Source organism: Colletotrichum costaricense, assembly GCF_030867565.1.
Source record: "Colletotrichum costaricense strain IMI 309622 chromosome Unknown Scaffold_2.1, whole genome shotgun sequence".
Classification (NCBI taxonomy): Eukaryota; Fungi; Ascomycota; class Sordariomycetes; order Glomerellales; family Glomerellaceae; genus Colletotrichum; species Colletotrichum costaricense.
Genome location: NW_026848231.1, coordinates 16,298 through 37,324, shown reverse-complemented (window position 1 = coordinate 37,324; position 21,027 = coordinate 16,298). Strand labels below are relative to the sequence as shown.

General features: G+C 50.7%; 9 protein-coding genes across 9 annotated transcripts; 6 read left to right on the top strand and 3 right to left on the bottom strand.

Moving 5' to 3' along the window:
• Positions 1-428: 428 nt before the first annotated feature.
• Positions 429-1,868, top strand: CCOS01_01630 (glycosyl hydrolase family 10; the record flags this gene model as incomplete). Its single annotated transcript, XM_060449823.1, has 1 exon — positions 429-1,868. The coding sequence occupies one exon, from the start codon at positions 429-431 to the stop codon at positions 1,866-1,868; it is 1,440 nt and encodes a 479-aa protein (XP_060318473.1).
• A 675-nt stretch (positions 1,869-2,543) lies between these two features.
• CCOS01_01629 (uncharacterized protein) lies at positions 2,544-3,725 on the top strand (the record flags this gene model as incomplete). Its single annotated transcript, XM_060449822.1, has 2 exons — positions 2,544-2,864; positions 2,949-3,725. The coding sequence occupies 2 exons, from the start codon at positions 2,544-2,546 to the stop codon at positions 3,723-3,725; spliced, it is 1,098 nt and encodes a 365-aa protein (XP_060318472.1).
• A 202-nt stretch (positions 3,726-3,927) lies between these two features.
• On the bottom strand, positions 3,928-4,961 carry CCOS01_01628 (uncharacterized protein; the record flags this gene model as incomplete). The annotated part of the gene is made up of 2 exons (XM_060449821.1): positions 3,928-4,575; positions 4,647-4,961. The coding sequence occupies 2 exons, from the start codon at positions 4,959-4,961 to the stop codon at positions 3,928-3,930; spliced, it is 963 nt and encodes a 320-aa protein (XP_060318471.1).
• A 2,471-nt stretch (positions 4,962-7,432) lies between these two features.
• CCOS01_01627 (uncharacterized protein) lies at positions 7,433-8,893 on the top strand (the record flags this gene model as incomplete). Its single annotated transcript, XM_060449820.1, has 2 exons — positions 7,433-7,450; positions 7,511-8,893. 2 exons carry the CDS (start codon positions 7,433-7,435, stop codon positions 8,891-8,893), a joined length of 1,401 nt encoding a protein of 466 aa, XP_060318470.1.
• A 1,704-nt stretch (positions 8,894-10,597) lies between these two features.
• On the top strand, positions 10,598-13,945 carry CCOS01_01626 (endo-1,4-beta-xylanase D precursor; the record flags this gene model as incomplete). The annotated part of the gene is made up of 4 exons (XM_060449819.1): positions 10,598-10,771; positions 10,834-11,333; positions 11,400-11,754; positions 12,443-13,945. The coding sequence occupies 4 exons, from the start codon at positions 10,598-10,600 to the stop codon at positions 13,943-13,945; spliced, it is 2,532 nt and encodes an 843-aa protein (XP_060318469.1).
• Positions 13,946-14,899: 954 nt separating this feature from the next.
• CCOS01_01625 (uncharacterized protein) lies at positions 14,900-15,229 on the top strand (the record flags this gene model as incomplete). Its single annotated transcript, XM_060449818.1, has 1 exon — positions 14,900-15,229. One exon carries the CDS (start codon positions 14,900-14,902, stop codon positions 15,227-15,229), a length of 330 nt encoding a protein of 109 aa, XP_060318468.1.
• Positions 15,230-15,613: 384 nt separating this feature from the next.
• Positions 15,614-16,415, bottom strand: CCOS01_01624 (short-chain dehydrogenase/reductase family Oxidoreductase; the record flags this gene model as incomplete). The annotated part of the gene is made up of 2 exons (XM_060449817.1): positions 15,614-15,794; positions 15,847-16,415. 2 exons carry the CDS (start codon positions 16,413-16,415, stop codon positions 15,614-15,616), a joined length of 750 nt encoding a protein of 249 aa, XP_060318467.1.
• Positions 16,416-17,014: 599 nt separating this feature from the next.
• CCOS01_01623 (dienelactone hydrolase) lies at positions 17,015-18,040 on the bottom strand (the record flags this gene model as incomplete). The annotated part of the gene is made up of 4 exons (XM_060449816.1): positions 17,015-17,217; positions 17,300-17,652; positions 17,728-17,845; positions 17,905-18,040. The coding sequence occupies 4 exons, from the start codon at positions 18,038-18,040 to the stop codon at positions 17,015-17,017; spliced, it is 810 nt and encodes a 269-aa protein (XP_060318466.1).
• Positions 18,041-19,243: 1,203 nt separating this feature from the next.
• CCOS01_01622 (uncharacterized protein) lies at positions 19,244-20,817 on the top strand (the record flags this gene model as incomplete). Its single annotated transcript, XM_060449815.1, has 3 exons — positions 19,244-20,278; positions 20,352-20,630; positions 20,692-20,817. 3 exons carry the CDS (start codon positions 19,244-19,246, stop codon positions 20,815-20,817), a joined length of 1,440 nt encoding a protein of 479 aa, XP_060318465.1.
• Between the last annotated feature and the right edge of the window lie 210 nt (positions 20,818-21,027).

Here is a 21,027-nt window from a genome sequence, read left to right as displayed (position 1 = left end):
CGCCAGCATCATCCCTGATACGACCGGTGGGATCCCCAGAACACATCGGGAGATCCTCTCCTGGCCCTACAGTTCTGAACCCCTTTCATCTTTTGGCTGAAGGAAGCGACATCTTTCAGCCAATACGCTGATTCTCCGTTGCAGGGGATGGAGCCTCCCGGATCGTCGGCTACTATGGTTCAAGCCTCCAGCATTAGGTAGATTGGGGCGGGATGGAAGCGACTAAGGGCGTAAGGAAAGGGTCAAGAGGACGAACATTGAAAAACGACTCGATTCCCGCTATGATGCACAGTGGCCTATCTTTGGTCTCTCTTTCGTCGTCTTTTGCCATCCACTTCCATTCTTTTCTTGTTACCTTGACGTAACAGTTTACGTTCTTTCTACCAGTCTCTCTCTATAAGTCTCTCTTTTCCAATATCCTTGCCAACATGCGTTTCTCAACCATCACAGCAGCCGGCCTGCTCGCCTCCGGTGTCAGCGCCAACCTGCACGAGCTCGCCGTTGCGGCCGGCAAGAAGTACTTTGGCACGGCCACGGATAACTCTGAGCTCACCGACACGGCCTACGTCGAGATCCTGAAGGATGCAAAGATGTTCGGCCAGATCACTCCTGGTAACGGCCAGAAGTGGCAGTTCACCGAGAAGAGCCAGGGAGTCTTCAGCTACACCTCTGGCGACGAGATCGCCGACTTCGCCAAGACCAACAGCAAGCTTCTCCGCTGCCACACCCTCGTCTGGCACTCTCAACTCCCTACCTGGGTGTCTTCCGGCACCTGGACCAAGGAGCAGCTGACCTCTATCATCGACACTCACATCTCCAACGTCGCTGGCCACTACAAGGGCCAGTGCTATGCATGGGACGTTGTTAACGAAGCCCTTAACGAGGACGGTACCTACCGCGACAGTGTCTTTTACAAGGTTCTCGGAACAGACTTCATTCCCATCGCCTTCAAGGCCGCCGCTGCTGCCGATGCGGATGCCAAGCTTTACTATAACGACTACAACATCGAGCTGGCCGGTAACAAGCAGAAGGAGGTCCTCAACATCATCAAGAACATTAAGGACTCTGGTGCCCGCATTGACGGTCTCGGCCTCCAGGCCCATCTCATTGTCGGTAGCGCCGGTTCCCGCTCTGCCCTGAGCGCCGTCCTCCAGTCCTACGTCGACGCTGGTGTTACCGAGGTCGCCTATACCGAGCTTGACATCCGCCACAAGGCCATCCCCGCCGACACTGCTGCCCAGGAACAGCAAGCCACTGACTATGTCAGCGTTGTCGGCGCCTGTTTGGACATCGCCGAGTGTGTTGGCGTCACCATCTGGGACTACACCGACAAGTACTCTTGGATTCCCTCAGTCTTCCCCGGCACCGGCGAGGCCCTCCCCTGGGACAAGGACCTTAAGCCTAAGCCCGCCTACACCAGCATCTCCAGCCTTCTCGCCGCCGCCGGCAAAGGCGGTGCTGCTCCTGCCACCTCTGCTCCCGCAGTTGCCACCAGCGCCGCTGCTGCCGTCACCACTTCCGCTGCCGCCGCTGCCCCTACCTCAGAGTCTGCTGCCGCCGAGCCCTCCGTCCCTGCTGCTGAGCCTTCCGTCCCCGAGAGCTCTGCCCCTGCTGCGCCTGTCACCACCCCCAAGGCTAGCATTCCTGCTGCGACTCCCGCGCCCGCCACTACACTTAGCACTGTCGTGAAGAGCAAGTGCGGTGGTGGTGCTACTGCTGAGGCAGCTTCCAGCGCTCCTGCGGCTGCTGCCACTGGCGGTGCCGCTCGCTGGGCTCAGTGCGGCGGCAACGGGTTCACCGGCTCTACTACCTGCCAGTCGGGCCTCACCTGCCAGAAGCAGAATGACTACTACAGTCAGTGCGTCTAGACGAGGGTCTTCATGCAGCTATGAAGGAAGAAGGATGAGATATGAAGGGTATCCCACATGATAGCATCCCATTGAGACGGTAGAGGATTCGTGTACATATCTTTGAAGCCATCAGGTACATATAATTTGCATGCCTTCGTCCAAAGATTACTGCTCCGTGATGTGCGATCTTGTCTTATCGGGGAGGCTATAGTCCACGCCCAGAGTAGGCAGGCTCTCGCTCTAGTGTACTTTATTCAAGGTAAGCGGGGACTGAAAAAGAGAAGACTCCATACGGACCAAGTTGGACATGTTCTGTGTTACGGAGATCGTTGGCCAAGAAAAGGACACAGAAGTCCTTATCGGATGACTCACTCCAAGAGTCTGATAGCTTGTGTAGAACTCCCGCCGAATGCGTCATCTTCAAAAAGAGGACTGAAATAAATAATATATCAAGTGAAGTCCATGTCAAAAAGTCCATGCACAAAATTATCTTTCACCTTCCTCGGTCACTTTGAAGCATTCTTGATTCTTTCGTCCACTCCGCCCGGCACCCCCTGTTGCTTGATTGCTACGTACGTAGCATACTTCAAATCTTAGCACAAGCGGCACGGCCACTTTCGCTACCAGACATTTAGAAACTTCGACCATCTATTGGAACACATAACATGTCAGATTCCCTGACAAATTCTAGCTATGGCCTCAAATATCCACCTCCCAGAACCCAAGGTCGAAGCGGCGCAACCTGAAGCAGCAATGTGTCACGTCGACGCGGCAAAACTCAAGGAAGAACAAACTCACTCGACAGGCCCGCCAGTCCGGACTTTTCCTTTCGGACAGCTCTCTTATGACCTTCAATACGAAGTGCTCCGCTTCTGCGACTACCCTACTGCAACTCTTCTAACATCCACAAACCGACATTTCTACGAGGCACTTCATCCAAAGATAGAATATGCGATTCCCGCATCCGAACGACTGGAAGTAATTCAAAGAGTTGACCGAGATCATCGAAACGAGTTTTGGGCTTGTTATAAATGCCTGAAAGTCTTTCCGAGGTCCAAATTCGGGGATAGCCTCACGGCTGCGAAGAAAAGCAGACAGCAGCGGGCACACACGCAAACGTTCCGGAAATCGCGCCGCTGTTGGACCTGCGCCATCGAGAACAACTACTATGCCGACCTAGAGCCTGTCAAAAAGGATAGAGTCTCGTATTTCCCTTGTCATGGCTGTGGATTTCTTGGTACAGAGTTCAATAGGTGTCGGGGCAATCGCGCATCAGGCATTATCGTCAACAGACAGTGCCACAAAGACAAGGAATTCTCGCCTTTGGAACTTCTTTCTGGGGAGATTCTCCGACTAATTATCGGCCAATTGGATTATCTCGACGCCATCCACCTACGCATCGCCAGCTGCTCGATGATGCATCAAGTCAAGCTTGACTGGGTAGCCATTCACAGACGCTTTACCTTTGTCTTCGCGAGAGAAGCGCCTCTGGTTGAGCTGGTATACAGAGAAATATTCGAAAGTGTAGATGAAAGTCTCGGCCCGGAGTCGAGAGAGATGCTAGGGAAGACATACACGTACCCATGTTACAGCTGTTTCAAGGTCAAACCTGCTGCCAAGTTCCTTGACAAGACTCTACAGTTCATAGGGGAAGAGCCAGATCGTTTCTGGCGGCGCCGGTGTCGCCATTGTTGCACGATTGCGGCTGGTGAGCCCGAGATTTTGGATGAGTGGTACAGGCGTCATCTCTGCTCCGACTGCGGGTTGATGAAAGCCAAGGGGGAAGCTTGCCTCGGTTGCTTGAAGACCTCCGGTGCTCGCGAAAGCATGCACGCAATCACCAAGATGAGTCGGAGTTCGAATGACAAACGGTAGATAATGGTTATATCAGAGACTAAAAAGTTCGATTGTCAGAGAGAACGAAGCTCTCGAGTAATTCACGTGACTCAATCCGTATCTACTTTATTTAACACAGTCCCCGAGAAAACACATCTCGTCTGGCCCAGACGTGAGATGATGCAACATTCAATGCCAAATCAACCTCAACCTAATATCGTTCCATCTACTATCGTCCCGCCTATGATTGAGGCAGATTCGGTGAGTGCATTGGGCTCCCGTAACTCTCATGCCGGTGCCCATGTCCGTGTTGGTGACTAGGAGCCGGCGAGTCCCGGCCCTGCTGATGTTGTTGTTGGTCATATGGAGAAGGCGATCCCATCTCGCTCCTCGCCACAGCTGCTGATGCATCCAATTCAGAGTATCGATGAATGTTGCTTGAATGATACTCTGAGCCTGGCGACATGGTTGGGGGCGGTGATGTGCTGTACGGAGGCTTATACCCTGTTGGTGGCGAGGTTGCAGCATACGAACTCGTTGCGCCGGTGTATTGCGGTTCCATCGGTTGGCTCGGAGCTTCCGCCTTTTCGGCCAATTCCTTCTTTAGTTTCTTGTTTTGGTTCCAGAGCCAAAAGGTTGATACCAGACCGGCCAAGAGGCAAACACCGGCGACGACAGCGAGACCAATAGTGGCGCCTTTGAACGCGGACCCATCATCTGTAGTTCCATCGGTGTTGGTCGTGTTCGCTGTGCATACCGCCTCCTGAGTAGCGATTGTAAACGCTTCACTGGTACCGCAGCACGTGGTGTTTGATTGTCCACAGCAATACTTGGCTGTGCCGTCGTTACATGCGGTCATGAAGCTGATGTTGCTCGGGTTCCCGCCGGTCTGAGACACAAGGTTCACTGTCATTCTTTGTTTCTCATGGAATTAAACAATGCCAGTAGTTCGGGACGTACCTGGATATCAGTGCAGACATGGTTGCAAGCCTTGCTCTTCCACGTCTTGTCGGTGCAGAAGCCGCGTTGCGGCTGTTGCTGACGATTGATACAGAGACCGGAAGAGGAGCAGATATCGCGTTGTTCTGGAGGACCATCAAGAGCACAGCAGCTCGAGAAGACTCCAGCCTGGTTGATACCGAGTTTGTTGCACGGAACGTACGTTTCGTTATCCGCGAGGGTGCCGTCCGGTGCGTAACACGACGCTTCTTGTGACAAGACACCGAGAGAGTAAAGTGAGAGGCTCAAGACCACTCCTAGCATTGAAGCTAACATTGTGAAAACGTTAGTGGGCGGAACTTGAGTCGCTCAATATCGAGTCGCAAACGGCATTGGTCGGGTGTTGTGGAATGAGAAGAAAGTCGGAAGAAGCAGAACCGAAACCCCCAGGAGAAGGGAAAAGAAAAGGCTCCCGCAGATTGAGGGGGACTTCTCAGCTCTATGAAGACAGGCCCTACCCGCGTGTAACATAACAGATGGATTTTCTGTGCAACCTTTCCCTCCTCATCTCAAGCCTCCCCGGTGTCTGACTGGCAGAATCCAGGACAAAGGGAGGGGGGCGCAGTCTCACGCGCATACGATATGCCCTGTACTGTGATGTTCAACACCAACATGCAGACAACGCAGCCCCCAAGCTATCTGAAATAGGCAGGCCAACCGAGAATATTCAGCAATCGAACCCCTTCCAGTCTTCGCCAGTCAGACGAACTGTTGGAAGCAGAATGCAGGATCCCGGTCGAATTGGATGCCTGGCCCACTCACCGTGCAGAGCTGACCGGCCAGAGACCACACCAACAGACGGACGAAATGCAAAACTTTTACGATGCAGCGGTCGGCTGTGGCCGAGGAGGGGGCAAGCAGCTTACTATGTGGTGCGGGAGAGGGCGGGATGACACGCTCTTCTTGCATTCTCGGGTCGACCCATCTCCGGGCAACCAACGATGCTCGGTCGGGAAATCGCCCGCTCAAGTTTTTGGTACTCGAAGTGCCTTCATGGAGTGAATCAACAGTCGAAATTGTCGACTATCGGCCATGGCTTTGTTCGGCGAGGATGTGCAGTCGCAGATTCAAGCAAACAAAAGGATCCCAATCCCAGTGTCGAATCATGAGGCGATGCGACCGAGATTGCTCTAGTGCTGATTGTTGAAGGGATCAGGCTCGCCCCAAAGCCACAGGGCTTGGCAGGCCACACGAGTTACTCTACCATGCATGGCAAAGTTTGCCCAGATTGTACAGCTTGTCTGTCAGCTTACACATCTGACAGGAGATCAACCCTCCTACAGGACGTTAGCCCTCCTACTTCTCCCACCTGGAGCCAAATAAAACCCACCTACCAGAGCTTGGGAGATCTCATACAAATAGCACTTTGATCGTTCTAAGTCACAAAAAGCTGGACAGGGAAAGTTGAAAACGCTGAGCTGGGGGTCTAAGTAATTGTCGTAGACTCTGACCAAGGCAATGTCGGCTTTGATAAATTCTCACTGAAGTGTTTGCAGGCCGGAACTGTCTGCCAGTTCTTGCCAGGCGCTCAGACTGTTCATTACTTTGGATCGAGATCTAGGAATTGATTAGGATACCTGGCAATGGTATGGTAGCGTGTGGTCTTTGTGCTTGAAAAGACTGGTCTCTTGCCTCCTTATACGAGCGGAGATATGTTGTAAACAGTTCAAGACTTTTCGATCATATCATACCTCTGGCTCACAAGTCCGGGAGAAGCTGACTAGGTAAATTCGAACATAACATTGACACACAAAGAAAGGAGACTAGAAGCAGATGTACACGTACTCTAGTATGCTTGCCAGGCCCAGATGGCTCTAGAGCTGCAACAAAGGCTCAGACCATTTGAGAATGACAGAAACACTCACACGCAGAAGTAAGGCCTGAATTGTCATATCTAAAACCTATTGAAGTATGTGTACCAGCATCTCCTGTCCGCGCACCTCTTCCAGGAGACTTCAGAAGCGAGTTCCCAAGGCAAACTCGCGTTGTTAGACCAGCTTGGTGATGCTCATCAAGGTAAACAACAATTACTTCGAAATTTGGGGAGTTTCCAAGGTGCCTTTTGAATGGAAGTAGGGTCACAAAATGAGCCCAACTAAGACGGACCTTTCTATGTCTCTAATGCCCGGCTCAGCGCTCCAGAGTCAAGAGTAGTAATTCATCGCAGCAGTTAAAACGTCTCAATGTCATGCTTGCGATTCTGCTACCTACGTTGAGCTTAAGCATGTAATCTGTCTTACCTTACTTCATGTCAACACTACCATCTTAAGAAAAATATGTGCAAACTTCTGACGAGAACATCAGATTCAAGCTCAACAAATGGTAGATAGTAACAGAGAGATCGATTAGTTCCATTCTCACAAGTCAACAAGTCGAGTTTCCAAGAAGATCGAACATAGATAACGATACTAGACATTAGGTACTCAGAGGCATCAGGTACCTACCAATCGACGTGGTGCCTGCGCTGGTCCACAGGTCGATAGTTAAATGATGGAGCACCGGGTGTATGCATCCGCTCGGCCCCTCCCCCGCATTTTGAGCTTGAATACCGTCCTAGCCCCGGCATAGCCGTGAACCGATCGGCTATGTGATGACGACACTCTTCATAAGTACATGTAGGCGGTCTCATATCTACATGTCTGTATAGCTGGGATTTGGGGCTAGTTTATGGCAATAACATCTTACCCGGCTACAAACAAATTCGACGTAAATCGCATGTTTCTTCTCAACACGCACCAGAACATAAAATGGCACAAAATCACAACGTGAGTTTCTATACGAGTAGTTTCTGTTTCTCCTTGCCACACAAGATTAAAATTAAATAGTATCACTGCTTCCCAGGCGCAGAAGATGCGACAGAGAGATTTTGCGACTTCATAGTCCGGACTCAGTTCGAGGATATCCCAGACCAGGCCCTCGCAAAACTCTTCGATCTCGTCATTGATCATATCGGAGTGGGGGCCGGCGGAGGTGCCCATTCGGAGTCGAGTGAGCACATCATCAAGGGCGTCGAGGCTTTCGCCATGGGCTCGATTGGAAAGAGTAAAGTCTACGGCAAAGAAAAGACTTATCCCATCCAAATCGCAGCTTTGCTGAACGGAGCGTTTGCGCATTCTTTCGACTACGATGATACGCTCGCTATTGGTATCATTCACACTGGCGCCAGTGTCATCCCCGCTGCCTTAGCGCAGGCCGAGGTATCAGATGCCCCTGGAACCTTACTGCTCACGGCGTTGTCCGTTGGGTACGAGGTCGCTTCTCGTCTCGGTCGTGCTTTGTCAAATGGTGGATACCCTCGAGGCTTCCACAACACCAGCACGGCTGGTATCTTCGGAGCGGTTGCTGCCATCAGCAAGATCAAGGGCCTGACGTCTGCACAAGTTTACAATGCGTTCGGCCTAGCGGGCTCCAAGACCGCTGGTTCGATGCAGTTTCTCGACAATGGATCTTGGAACAAGCGATTACATCCTGGCTTCGCCGCCCACGATGCCTTCCTCTGTGTTGCTCTCGCGGAGGCTGGTGTGACTGGAGCCTCTCACATCGTTGAGGGCAAATGGGGCTTCTTGCAAGCTCATTCTGCAAACATCAACGCCGTTGGATTGACCGAAAGCCTTGGGATGGAATGGATATACCCAGCGACAGCACTGAAGCCTTTCCCCGCATGTCGGTTTACTCATACCGCCATCGAAATCACAGCAAGACTTGCCGCAAAGTCCGACTCACAGAAGCTGCCGGACAGAATAGTCCTAGGGTTGACTCGAGCTGGATATGGCATCGTTGGTGAGCCCAGTCCTAACAAGAAGCACCCCAAAACCATCGTCGATGCTCAGTTCAGCATTTACTACCAAGTCGCTGTTGCGTGGCTTTTCGGTAGCGACATCGGCTGGGGTGCATACGATACCGACAAGATGGAGAGCAAGCAAGTTGCACAGCTGTGCGATAGGATTGAGGTCCAGATCGACCACACACTCGGGAAAGAATTCGAGGTGCGGATGGCATTTTCAGGCATAGGTGGCGTAGGCGATATCGAAGAAGCGATGGTGTATCCCCTGGGAGAGGATGAGCATCCCTTTTCGCACGAGCGAGTTGAGAAGAAATTCAGAGGCTTGACCGCGTCTATCTATGATAGCGATCGTGCGGGAAGGATACTACAAGCTGTGCAGGGGCTTCCAGAGGGACAGGCAAAGGACTTGATCGATTTATTGTGAGTGATTCGTTGTGACGTGGGATTACCATCGAGCGGACTTGGCTTTTTTTTCTCTCCTCGGATGATCGTACACGAAACCAGCCGATGGCGGAACAGATTGAAACTTCTCAGATAGCCCATGAGGTGCTGCTTCCTATTTCAGCGACTTGGTGTGCTGGAGTTGGGAAATGCCTCCAATTCAGTTCAGGCCGAGAGCACGGAAGCCCTCTTCCGAGCTGAAGGGGGAATCTCTCCGAAATCACGGAAGCAATCGAGACCAATACCAAGCCGACCGAGGAATGGCCTGCTTCCCGGGATGTCCGGGTGAAGTTGCTGTTTGCGGTTCTTTCTGGTGGTCTAGAACCGGAAATAAACTCACGCAGGCGGCATGCCCGCTGGAGAGGGTTGCGCTTCGGTCTGCTCAATGTTGCCAAGGGTCCATAGGCACAGGCGAAAGGGCTGAACAAACCTGACTGCAAATGGGCGCAAGAGTCTTGCAGGAGGTGAAAACGCGGATGCAGGATGTAACTGTCTGCGGTTAAAGTGAGTAAATGGTCGTAAATACTGAGGTTAAGCCCGGGTCCGACTGGCAGCCTGAAAATGTAGATTAGAGTATCTCATTTGGTTTTCATCTGGCCCCTTCACGCTGGGTACTGGTGCAGAGCACCAACATTTGAGTCAATCACAGCTTCAGATATTTGTGAGAGGTAGTTGTAGAGCTCATTATGAGGCCTGCATGAGTGATCTTGCACTACCGCGCCCTCAAATAGAAGGATACTCCGACGAACTCTGGGTGGGTGAGTTGAAAGGAGTTGAGGAGTTCAAACAGTCGCTAAGCTGTCATGCAGAGATCGGTCGGGGCATTGAGTCGAAAGACTCCACTCCGGTGAACTTGAATCCTCAAAGTTCACACAGTAAGGCAACATGGCTAGGGTATTGCTCTCGAGTCAGACGACTCGTACGCCTTATGTCTTGGGTAGACTGGTCTGTGAATCTCCTTCATATATCGGACTCTGGAGGTCGTGTTCATGATACTCGTGGCCATGCCAAGCTGTAATCCGGGATTCGATGAGACAGAACCATGGGCAAGCCCCTTGTCCAGGCCCGAGCGTACATACGTGGTGGTATGAGAGCACTTTTTACTCCGTAGAGCTTTCCTCTCTCGAAGGGCCTTGGTGGGAAATCCACAGCCATGCATGCGAAGCTCGCCACGATGAATTGATTCATCTTTCGTGCCGCCAGTTCCATCGGCTGTCACCCTGCGGGAGAGCCCGATCCGTCCGTGCTCTGACTTTTCGGCCGGGCGGGAGTGCGGGGGATGATACTGTTCGCTGCTACTTCATCTCGCTTCCGGGTCTGACACTCAGGGGCACCCCTTCTTCTCCAATTGCTAGACAGCGGGTGAGCCGACGAGTGATGTCGCACTGCAACCCTTGAAGGATCGACTACCTTGGAACCATAAAACTGTCGTGGTAGCGTTTGGTCTACCGGCTGAACTCCTTTTTTCGGGTGATGTGCGGAGGGCAAGGGGCGGGAAGGCCACTTGACCAGTTCTTTTATAGCCATGCATCGCCTTTCAGACGCAACCAAGGTCCCTGTTCGGGGATCTCTTCGATCTTTGGGACCATTTTATACCACCTTGCCCCTTGGCAGCTGGGGCGGCATAGAAGAGTTCTGCATGCGGTGGTTCTCGACACCACGTCGTGATTGAGCACATCTCGTGGTTATGGACGATACCCCTTGGGACGAACTCCCACACGACGACTATGGCCCAGGGTTGCTCGCCACAGTATGGACTCTTATTGGTATTGCTGGTGCATTTATAGGCCTACGGATATACTGCAAGTTCTCGCGTGGAAGAGGACTGTGGTTAGACGACCATGTGCTGGTTGCATCGTGGGTAAGACTACCTCGATTGCGACTGATGACGAAGTTGCCAGTACCTAACGACGCCTTGATTAGTGCGCTCTGCTAGCTCTGGGATCGTTCATCTCTATCGACGTGTCATACGACTTTGGCAAGCATAACTGGGATATCACACCGGGAAATTGGTCATGGCTATTACTCTACGCCAACCTTTCTGGGTCGTTTTCAATCATCGCAGCAGCTTGGAGCAAGACGTCTTTCGCGCTGACCCTGCTTCGAATCACACGAGAATCATCCGAACGATGGATGAAGTTGCTTGTATGGTTCATCATCATCTCAATCAACACTTTCCTCGGCGTCAACGTGCTCTTCACCTGGATACAATGTTGGCCTGTTGAGAAGACTTGGAGGACAGCCTCAACACCTGGCACCTGCTGGCCGAAGAGCATCATGATGAACTACAACGTCTTCACGGCATCGTACTCTGGAGGGATGGATATCGTACTGGCCATCTTGCCTTGGAAGATTATATGGGGACTTACTATGACCAAAAAAGAGAAATTTGGTGTTTTAATTGCTATGAGCATGGGCGTATTGTGAGTTGTGCTTCAACGATCCGCTTGGAAGTTGGGATCCACGTGGCTGACGAATACTTCTACCAGCGCCGGTGCTGTATCTTTTATCAAGATCCGAACGATTGCTGCGATAGGAGCTTTCGACATTATCGATACTGTCGAGTTGGTGATCTGGGGTGCAGCAGAAAGTGTTGTCACCATCATCGCTGCAACCATACCAATACTGCGAGCATTGGTACGGGACCACAAAGCACCACCGGCTCGATTCGCTAGTGACGAAGAGTCCATGATGCGCCGTCTAGGAGCAGCCTCGATTGCAACAGCTACCGTAGCGAGCCCAGGTTTGAGGAGGTCAAGATCTGATCTGGAGTTAGCGGAGTGGAAGGACCCATTGACCGAGACTCGGGCGGGTCAACATAACCAGGTCCCGAGGCCGTGGAAAGTAGGTGATGTGAGGTTTGACCCAAGGAGAGGGAATGCAACGATACCACCTGGCGTTTTCAAACGAGGACACGATGAGACGGAGTACAGTGGTTCTATGGAGTTATCCAGAAGACTAAAGTAGTTCCAAGCATTCTAAGTACAAAAGTTCTTGTTGTTCTCTTTGCACAGCAATTGTCCAAAGTTTCTTCCAATAATTACGCAGACAATGTTGCAATTGCCAATCCTTCTCTAGAAGGCTTGAAAGAGTAGCTTGAGTATACAGCGTTTCAGTGGAAGATTCCTCGGTCCCAACTCGTCAGAAGAACACGTTCAACCCCGTATCTAGTACTCGAGAGTGATCGTCATGGTGGATTAGCATAAAAATAATTGCTTCCAAAGTTCCCCTAGGGTGTCATGGCCGCCAGGCAGCAGAATTACAGATGAGCGCTAAAATCCTCCTGCACGTTATTAGGGGACTTGGGTAAGCTGGACTTTGGGAATCCAAAACTGTCATTTAAACGTGCGATGTGCCCTCTTGCAGCAACGTGACGCAGCAAGGCAAGCTTTCTCTCTATAATATTGGGTGCGACTTCAAGGTCAAGGTAGCATTTGTACGTACGAAAGGCAGTCTTTGTTCCGAATGCACAGCCGCTACCCCTCAATAACGCCACCTCAACATCTGACACTCAGACTCGCCGAAAATGAAGTTACCATTTTACACGACAGCAATTCTCTTCTCCAGTGGTTCATACGCCGCAACCATGAGGCGAGCGCTCCCAGATTTCACCACTTCGGAAGCCGGCAACCCTTTCGTGGACGGGTGGTACGCCGATCCCGACACATGCGTCTACAAGGGCCAGTATTGGGTATTCCCGACCTCATCCTACGCCTATGACGAGCAGACCTATCTAGATGCTTTCTCTTCGACCGACTTAGTGCACTGGACCAAACATGCGGACATCATTACCAAAGCCCAGGTATCTTGGGCAAACAGAGCCATGTGGGCGCCCGCCCATATTGAACGCGACGGAAAATACTACCTGTACTTTGCAGCCAATGATATCCAAGAGGGAGAAAAGCAGGTTGGCGGTATTGGTGTTGCCGTAGCAGACCAGCCCGAGGGCCCTTACAAAGATGCGATCGGGAAGCCGCTCATTGGCGAGTACTATAATGGGGCACAACCCATCGATCAAGATGTCTTCATCGACGATGATGGTCAGGCGTATATCTACTATGGTGGCCACGCGCATGCCAATGTTGCCAAGCTGAACAGCGATATGATCAGCATCGGCACCTTCTCAGACGGGAGCCAGTTCAAAGAAATCACACCCGAGAACTATGTGGAGGGTTCCCTGATGTTCAAGCGCAATGGGAAGTACTACCTCATGTGGTCTGAAGGGGGATGGACGGGCCCGGATTACTCAGTCTCATACGCCATTTCGGATTCACCCATTGGCCCTTTTAACCGGGAAGCCAAGATTCTCCAGCAGGATACCGCTGTAGCAACTGGTTCTGGCCATAACGGGGTCATCAAAGTCCCCGGAACGGACATCTGGTACATCTTCTATCACCGCAGGCCATTAGGCGATAGTGATGGCAACCATCGTCATCTTGCCTATGATAGGATGTACTTCAATGAGGATGGGACAATCAAGCCAGTCACGATGCTGGTCAAGGACAACTTTGAGGACGGGAACCTGATTGGCTGGAACACCTCTTTTGAAGGGTCCTTCTCAGTCAAGGACGGGAAGCTTAAGGCGGAAAAGGCCACAAGTGGAAAGGCCCTTCAGAACACAGGATTCGAGGATTTGGTGTTTGACATCGACATCGCCCTCGTTGATCCAGATGTTGGGTCAAACGCTCAAGATTCCGGTGATGCGGGAGTTCTTTTCGGCGTTACGAGTGCTTCAGCAGGAATCGACAGCTTGACTGGGTTCTACGCTGCAATTGACGCATCAGGCGAGGTCGTTCTAGGTCAAATGGACCAGAGTTGGACTCAACTAGCATCTGCCCAGACGCCGATCCAGACTGGAACAGACTACCATTTAAGGGTGACTGTCATTAACAAGGAGGTCAAAGTTTTTGTTGATGATATGAGCGCCCCTAAGCTGACACACGTCGTTTCGAAGAGTACAAAGGGTACCACGGGAGTGCGAGTGTTCCGAACCGGGGCTCTCTATGATAACCTTTCTGTTGCACACCCGCAGTAAATGGGACAGTAATCGAGTACGTTGGAATGAACCGTCATAAGAATGAACCCGCATGTGGACTCGGATATTTACGCTGGGCCATCAACGGATTATTAGTATTCTGTGGATGATGATTCAAATCGAACGATGAAACTGCAACCACTTACTAAAGTTATCTACTTTAGTTCTTGATGTAATATTTCTTTTAGGGTGTATCCCATCGACTGCTGCAAGGCGACAGTACATCCGAGTGCGGGGGAAGAACTAATCAGGCGTTATTCCGATTTATTTCTACTATATCCGCAAGTTAAAAAATTCATATCTCGGAGAATTTGGAGAAAAGCTGGAGACCATTATACTGTCGCCTTGTAGCAGTCGATGGGATACAAGCGACGCTCTTGACATATTGCCACATCAGACCGCCTACCGGAACTTCAATCAATCCTGTACCATGTGGCATCGTAGTTAGCTGGAAGCCATACCGATAAGCTCCATGTCAATCAACTATCATTGATTACTATGATAGTCCGACTGATTGAGAAGCGGGGTTTAGCAAAACAAGCTTCCCCGCTCAGAACTCCGTGTGTCCGAGGCATGCCGAGGCACGGGAGATCAAGTCGAGATTCGAGAGACGGAGCACGGAGCGCCCGAATCCGCTCCACCTGGCACGCTGTCAAGGGCCACCATTCGCACCGGAATCCACGGAGTGGAAACCTAAAAGACTGCGACAGAAGGGAGAATTGGTAAGCCGTGTCTCCGCCCCAATGGAAATGCGTAGTTGTGTCTTACGTCAGTGAGGGGATGACGGGCGGAGGTATTTATCCCTTTCGGGTCCCAGCGGTCTAGACTTGAGTCACAACGATTAATTCAATTCAAAATACCTATCAACAGAACTAGCTCGAATCACTCACCCGCCAACAACTCAAACGCATTATTCTTCCAGGCAACTGAACCAAAAACAAGGAACTCGACAAAATGCCTGCCACTGTCTCTGTCCTTTACCCCAACGAGGCCGATGCCAAGTACAACATCGATTACTACGTCGAGAGCCACATGCCCATGGCCGCTGCCACATGGAAGTCCGCCGGCGTCAAGTCCTGGAAGGTTACCAAGTACTCGGCGTCCCCCGACGGAAAGCAGCCCAAGTACGCCTTCGCCGGCATTCTCACCTTCGGCAGCGTTGAGAGCATTCACAAGGCGCTCGCTTCACCCGACACGGCCAAGGTCATGCAGGACGTCCCCAACTACAGCAACAAGGAGCCTGTTTTCTTGATCGGCGAGGACGCGAAGGAGGCTACTCTTTGAGTGGCTGTTTAGGGCATGAAATCTTCGAACGGAAGGAGCGGCTTCATCCAACAGCCATGGACGGAGGAATGAAGTGAAAACTACCTCAGTTCGGACTGGAGCTCTATTGAAATAGTAGCAGTAATGAAAAAATCCTTATGACATATGAAACAGATGTTCACAAAGGACCAAAAGAGAGAGTCATTGATTTGTCTCAAATCAAGTGAACAGAGTCAAGATTCATTCACTATGAAAATGAAAGTGCTAAGGTCTTGACTTGCATGATAATATTCAGCTTACATTGAGTGCAGGTCTGAAGTAGAAGACAGTGTCGTGCTGTTGGAAGGGAGTCGTCCGAAGACCAATCGAACCAATTGCAATTGCGGGATGCGAGCATGGGCTTGATCACAGACCGGCACCCCCGTCAACACTCCAAGCGGCCCCATTGACAAAAGTGCTCTTGTCGCTGAGCATGAAAACGGTCACATCGGCTACTTCTTGGGCCTTCCCTACGAGTGTTGGGGCAGGAAAGTCCTTAGGAACTCTAGCCAAATTGGCTTGGTGCATCGGCGTGTCAATAGCACCACTGCCGCTTCATCAGCATCATTCAACCAAATGGAAGAGTGCGAATGACTTACGGTAACACACAATTGACTCTGGCTCTGTCGCCGACTTCTTTAGCCGCACTGCGAACCATACCCAGGGACGCATGCTTGGAAGCGGCAAATACCGCACCCTTCAGGAAGCCTTGGAGTGAGAACATGCTTCCAACATGAACAAAACTCCCGCCGTGAGATAGGAAGTCGGGCATAAGAGCTTCAGCGAGTACATGAAATGCTCCCTTGATATTGAGATTGGTGATGAAGTCGAATTCGGCGTCGCTGGTTTCCCAGACCGACTGGGTGCCCAATTCATGGCCACCACAACCGGCAAAGTTGGCGACACCATCGACCTTGCCAAAATGCGACTTTGTTTGTCTTAGGAAGCTGCGGATTGATGCACGGTTTGTGACATCTGAGGCTCTAGAGAAGACTCTCTCTTGTTGCTCTGAGCCAAGTCCCTTGACTGCATTTTCAAGAGCCGCGCTGTTGACGTCAGACATTCCAACCTTGGCACCTTCATCAAGTAGAGTCTTTGCGGTAGCTAAGCCCATTCCAGATGCAGCGCCAATCACAATGATGACTTTCTCGCTGAATGTGAGAGACATTTCGGTAATGTTGACTATCGGGTTCAAGATATGGCTTCAATGGGCCTAGAGGTGAGGAAAGCAAAGAGTAGCAAAAGAACACAACAGTGAGGAACAAGTGAGCATGGGATGAGGTGAACGCGATGGTAGACGAGACCTTCTATAAATAATCGAGACCTTCTCTGTGTCACGTCATTGCTTTGATACTTCTCACTAGATCTCACGATCTCTACTGCCAAACTCGAGAATATGAACAGCTCCACTGTCAGCCACCGTTCGCCCCCAATGCACGCTAATGCAGCCCGCTGACAACCGAAACTTACGTACCGGGATATTGGTTCAACATGTCCCATAACGAAAACGATGTTGCTGGGCGATTCCGAATATACATTTAAGATAGATATATGTTGTTCTAATTTCTTTTGCAAAACATGGCTCCAGTCTTGCACGTCTCGTAGCCACTCGAAGGGGTCGTAGTGTAACACAGTTAATTGAATGATTAAGTAGTGCCATAGCGATGACTCATGCCCTTTCTCTAGCTGTTCAGGACCCCTGAACAAATGGATACTTGCCAATAGCTGTATGCAAGCATGTTCATTTACTTGAGTGAACCGATGTTCTCATAACCATGTCTCGAAGAAGCGAACCGCTTGGAGAAAAGCATCTTCTTTCGCAGCCTTTTGCACAGGATTGTTGAGATCAGGATGTGTAGCAAAGCCGTGAGGTGTTCCGCCATAAAGTGCCATCGTGAACGGTTGACCAGTGGTTCCCATGGCGGTTTCAATCTCCACCCTTCTCTTTGTCAACATACCAGTATCCCCCTCTGCGCGGCGTAAAAGTTAGTCTCGTAAGACGCACCGAACTCATGAGGGAGGGAGATGTATAATTCCTGGAATAGAGCTTACCGGCCACGGCCAGACTTGCAGGTCCTTTAATAGCCTTGATTTCGTCGTCGCCAAGTGCGCTTGGATGTGCAGCAAACCCAACCTGCACTCCCTTGTTGTCGGGAAGCCCGAGTGCTCGGAAGACATATCGCCCACCGAAACAATACCCGGTCGATGCAATATGACGGACGCCCATTTGCTCTCGCATGTAGGTGATGGCTTTCTCGACTTTGGGGTCTGTGACGCTAGGTCCATGTGACTTGAAAAACTCGCTCGCGTTGAACCCTGACATAGACCCTTCGGTTCTTGGCTTGCCGTCCATCAAGTCTGGGGCAACAGTGATGTAGCCAGCGCGGGCAAAGCTGTCGGCGAGACTTTGAGAGGGTCAGTCATCACTAGAAAGTATAAAGCTAGGCTGAAGAAGAATCATGCATCCTCGGTCTACTCACAGCATGTTCTCCGTCGACTGGATCCCAAAAACGTCAGGCAGCATGAGAACTCCAAATTGTCGCATCGGATCTGGCCCTTTTTCGCTCTTATTGCGCGGCATCGAGACGTAGAGGTCAACTGTTTTTGTCAATATACGATACTTAAGCACGATGTTCAGTCATAGAATAGTCACTTACGGCCATTAAAAGGCACAACTTTCCCAACCGGGGTGCCGGCAAATGCCAAGATGGACAAGTCAGCGACGTATGAGCTCCTACTTTCCGCCAGGCACATCAACCCCAGGAATGCAGAGACAGCACAGAGGTATCGCATCGTGGCAAGCTATTTGAACCAAATAACTGCTCTAAGGGAGGCAAATATGTTGGAGTGTGTCTTGGGGAAGGTTGAGCATTTTAACGTGCCAAAACATGCGTACCATGGGATGTAGACTCTCCCTCGAGGCACCGTACCTGCATCGAGACTGCCTCATAAAGGAAGCTTAACTCCAAATTGGCTCGGGATCCGAAGAACATCATGCCGAGAGTGTTGAACTTGGAGGGTGTGGCAAGCTGCCGACACGCAGCAAACTTCCGCCAATCTAGTATCTAGCGCCAACTACGAGGTGCTCGCTCCCACCAATTTTTTGTTTTATCTGATCAAAAGACAAGACGACCGGAGATCAAGTAAGGTGAGCCAATCAGCTTCTCAGATGTCCATCTCGTACATGGCCGGTGCTGTGCTCTCTGGAGCGTTTCGGGGTCGTCTCAGTCAAAGCTTGATGAGATGAAACGAACATTTCCTCTATCGGCGGCGGAGAGAAACTATCGAAAGAACCATTTTGTCTTCCTCTTTTTAAACAAGCAATAGATTATATCAAGTGATAATAAGAGACTATTCTATGCTATTGTCTTTGATGCTTTCGATCTCAAAGAATTGCAAACTTCCGTCGCATGCCCCCTTCAACAACATCGATATTGATGTTCAAGTCAATTCGTGTCTGTTGGCCTACCTCGACAACTTCGAAGCTTGTAGGCCTTCCCGAAAGAATCGATTGGAAAATCTACGAGGTCTTGGTGGACAATTCTGCATTTCTCTCAATGTCCACCGCTGTTTGCCGCTTATCGGTCTTCGAAATGAAGAACGATTTGGCCCGACAATACAAGTGTGAGATGAGATTGAGCTTGCGGGCTCTTGACCCAAACCCTATGGCACCGCCCCTGATGCTTAACTACGAGGCTCTTCTAAACGAATTATCTAATGAGAGGGCGATCAAAATGACCTAGCATAAGCACCCGCGGCGCCATGGGGTAGGAATACGTGTAGGCTCAAGCGGTTGATCCATCCCCGCCCCCACATCCGCTGGGTTCTGACATAGGTTGTCCGCCAACGAGGGCCCAATGTGGGGTATTTACGAGTCTTGAACTCGAGCAGCGACTAATTTTGAACCATATTGAAAAAATATTACTTGAATCTATGTCTCCTGCCCGATGAATACACGTAGATCATAGCAGCATCACGAGCAATATTATTTACAACATGTCATCTTCCAATCCTGACGAAGGCCACGCTCTTAAACGTGGAACTGCACAATACGAAGAAGCACGGAATTTCTACTTCAATAGAGAAGAGACTGACAGATATCCGACTGAGATACATGTGGCAAAGACCTCTCAGGATGTCGTCGAAGCACTTCGCAGGGCCAGAGAGCTAAAGGTCTCAGTCGGCATTCGATCTGGAGGACACCTCCCTTCCAAACCCTCCTTAGTCCATAACGGAGTTCTTATCGACGTCAGCAACATCAATCACCACGTCAAATATGATGAAGTCACTGAGGAGGTCGAGGTGGGCCCCGGCATTCGCGTTTATGAAGCCTGGAAGGCTACAGACGCCGTCGGCAGATTCTTTCCTTTTGGGCATGCGCCTGACGTAGCACTAGGAGGTTTCTGTCTAGCAGGCGGCCAAGGCCTCTTCATGAGAGCATGGGGAGCTACTATTACAGAATGGATTGTTCGACTGGAGATTGTTGTTCCGGATGGTAGAGTATTGATAGCAAGCCGGACGGAAAACGCAGACCTCTTCTGGGCTGCTCGAGGCGGCGGGCAAGCGTTCTTTGGAGTTGTGACCCGAATCTGGAGTCGGACTATACCAAAGAAACGACTATTCTGGCGATCTACAACATTCACTGTTGGCGATAAGTTCGAAAACTTAATCACATTTGCTTTCGAACGAAATGACGCTATGCCAAGAAAGTTTACCGAGTCGGCCATCTGCGTACTTCACCCGGAGTTGTTTGACAGTGAAGCGGCGGAAGTTGTTCCCGAATCATCACCTTTAGTGATGGCTATCAATGTTTGCGCTTACGCCGATACTTTGGCCGAGGCTGCTGCAATGTTAGAAGTCTGGGACGTAGTCCCTGAGAACATCAAAGGCTGCCTTACTGAGGAAAAGGTCACGGTAGAAGCGAGCTGGGAGGAGTTTTTCGAGCTTCAGCGACAGATCAATCCCGAATCACCGGGCCAGAAATGGGGAATCAACAGTATCCTCAACTGTCCTTCGGTGTCCCTTCCAAAGGTACGGAAAACCACCCTAAATTTCAAATGACAAATGCGCTCCGATTCTAATTCACTGCTAATTTGCGGTTTAGTTGATTGAGACCATCAAGCCCGCTATGTGCGAGTTGCCAACGAAGTCATCTTTTGGCTGTATATATATCTGCGACACTATCAAACCAGATGAGAGAGATGCTGTCTTCAGTATTCCTCAGCAGTACTATATATCAACATTCAGTGGCTGGAAGGACCCTGCCCTTGTGCCCCGAGTACGAGAAACCATGCGGGCCTCGTACAAAAAGGCTGAAGCAGTTGCCTGTGGGATCTACAGTGCCGATTTTGACCAATCCAAGAACTCCTTGCATTCACCTGAGGTATATGTTCTCTCCTTACTGAACCTAGCCGACAACACTGTTGACATCAAGGTGATTCCAGATCAAAGTATGGACGGATTCAGCTCGTGCTCGCTTCATGGAGATCCGAAGGCGGTGGGATCCTGATAGTCTGTTTACGGGATACAAGGGTTTCGATATCGACGCACAGGCGAAACCAGCTCTCTGAATATTCAGCTTTACATTTATCGGAATAGAATTCTGCAGTATGAAGATAAGTGAGACTAGATATTTATGTTCAAGAGGATTGAGAGTGTGTCATATCGCTCTCTGCTGAGGAAATGTCTTCCCCGTGAGCCAGATGCTATCATAGGTCCAAGTACCTAGGACACGGCTGGGATTTATCTACCGACATGGACGCCTTTTACCACGCGGTAAA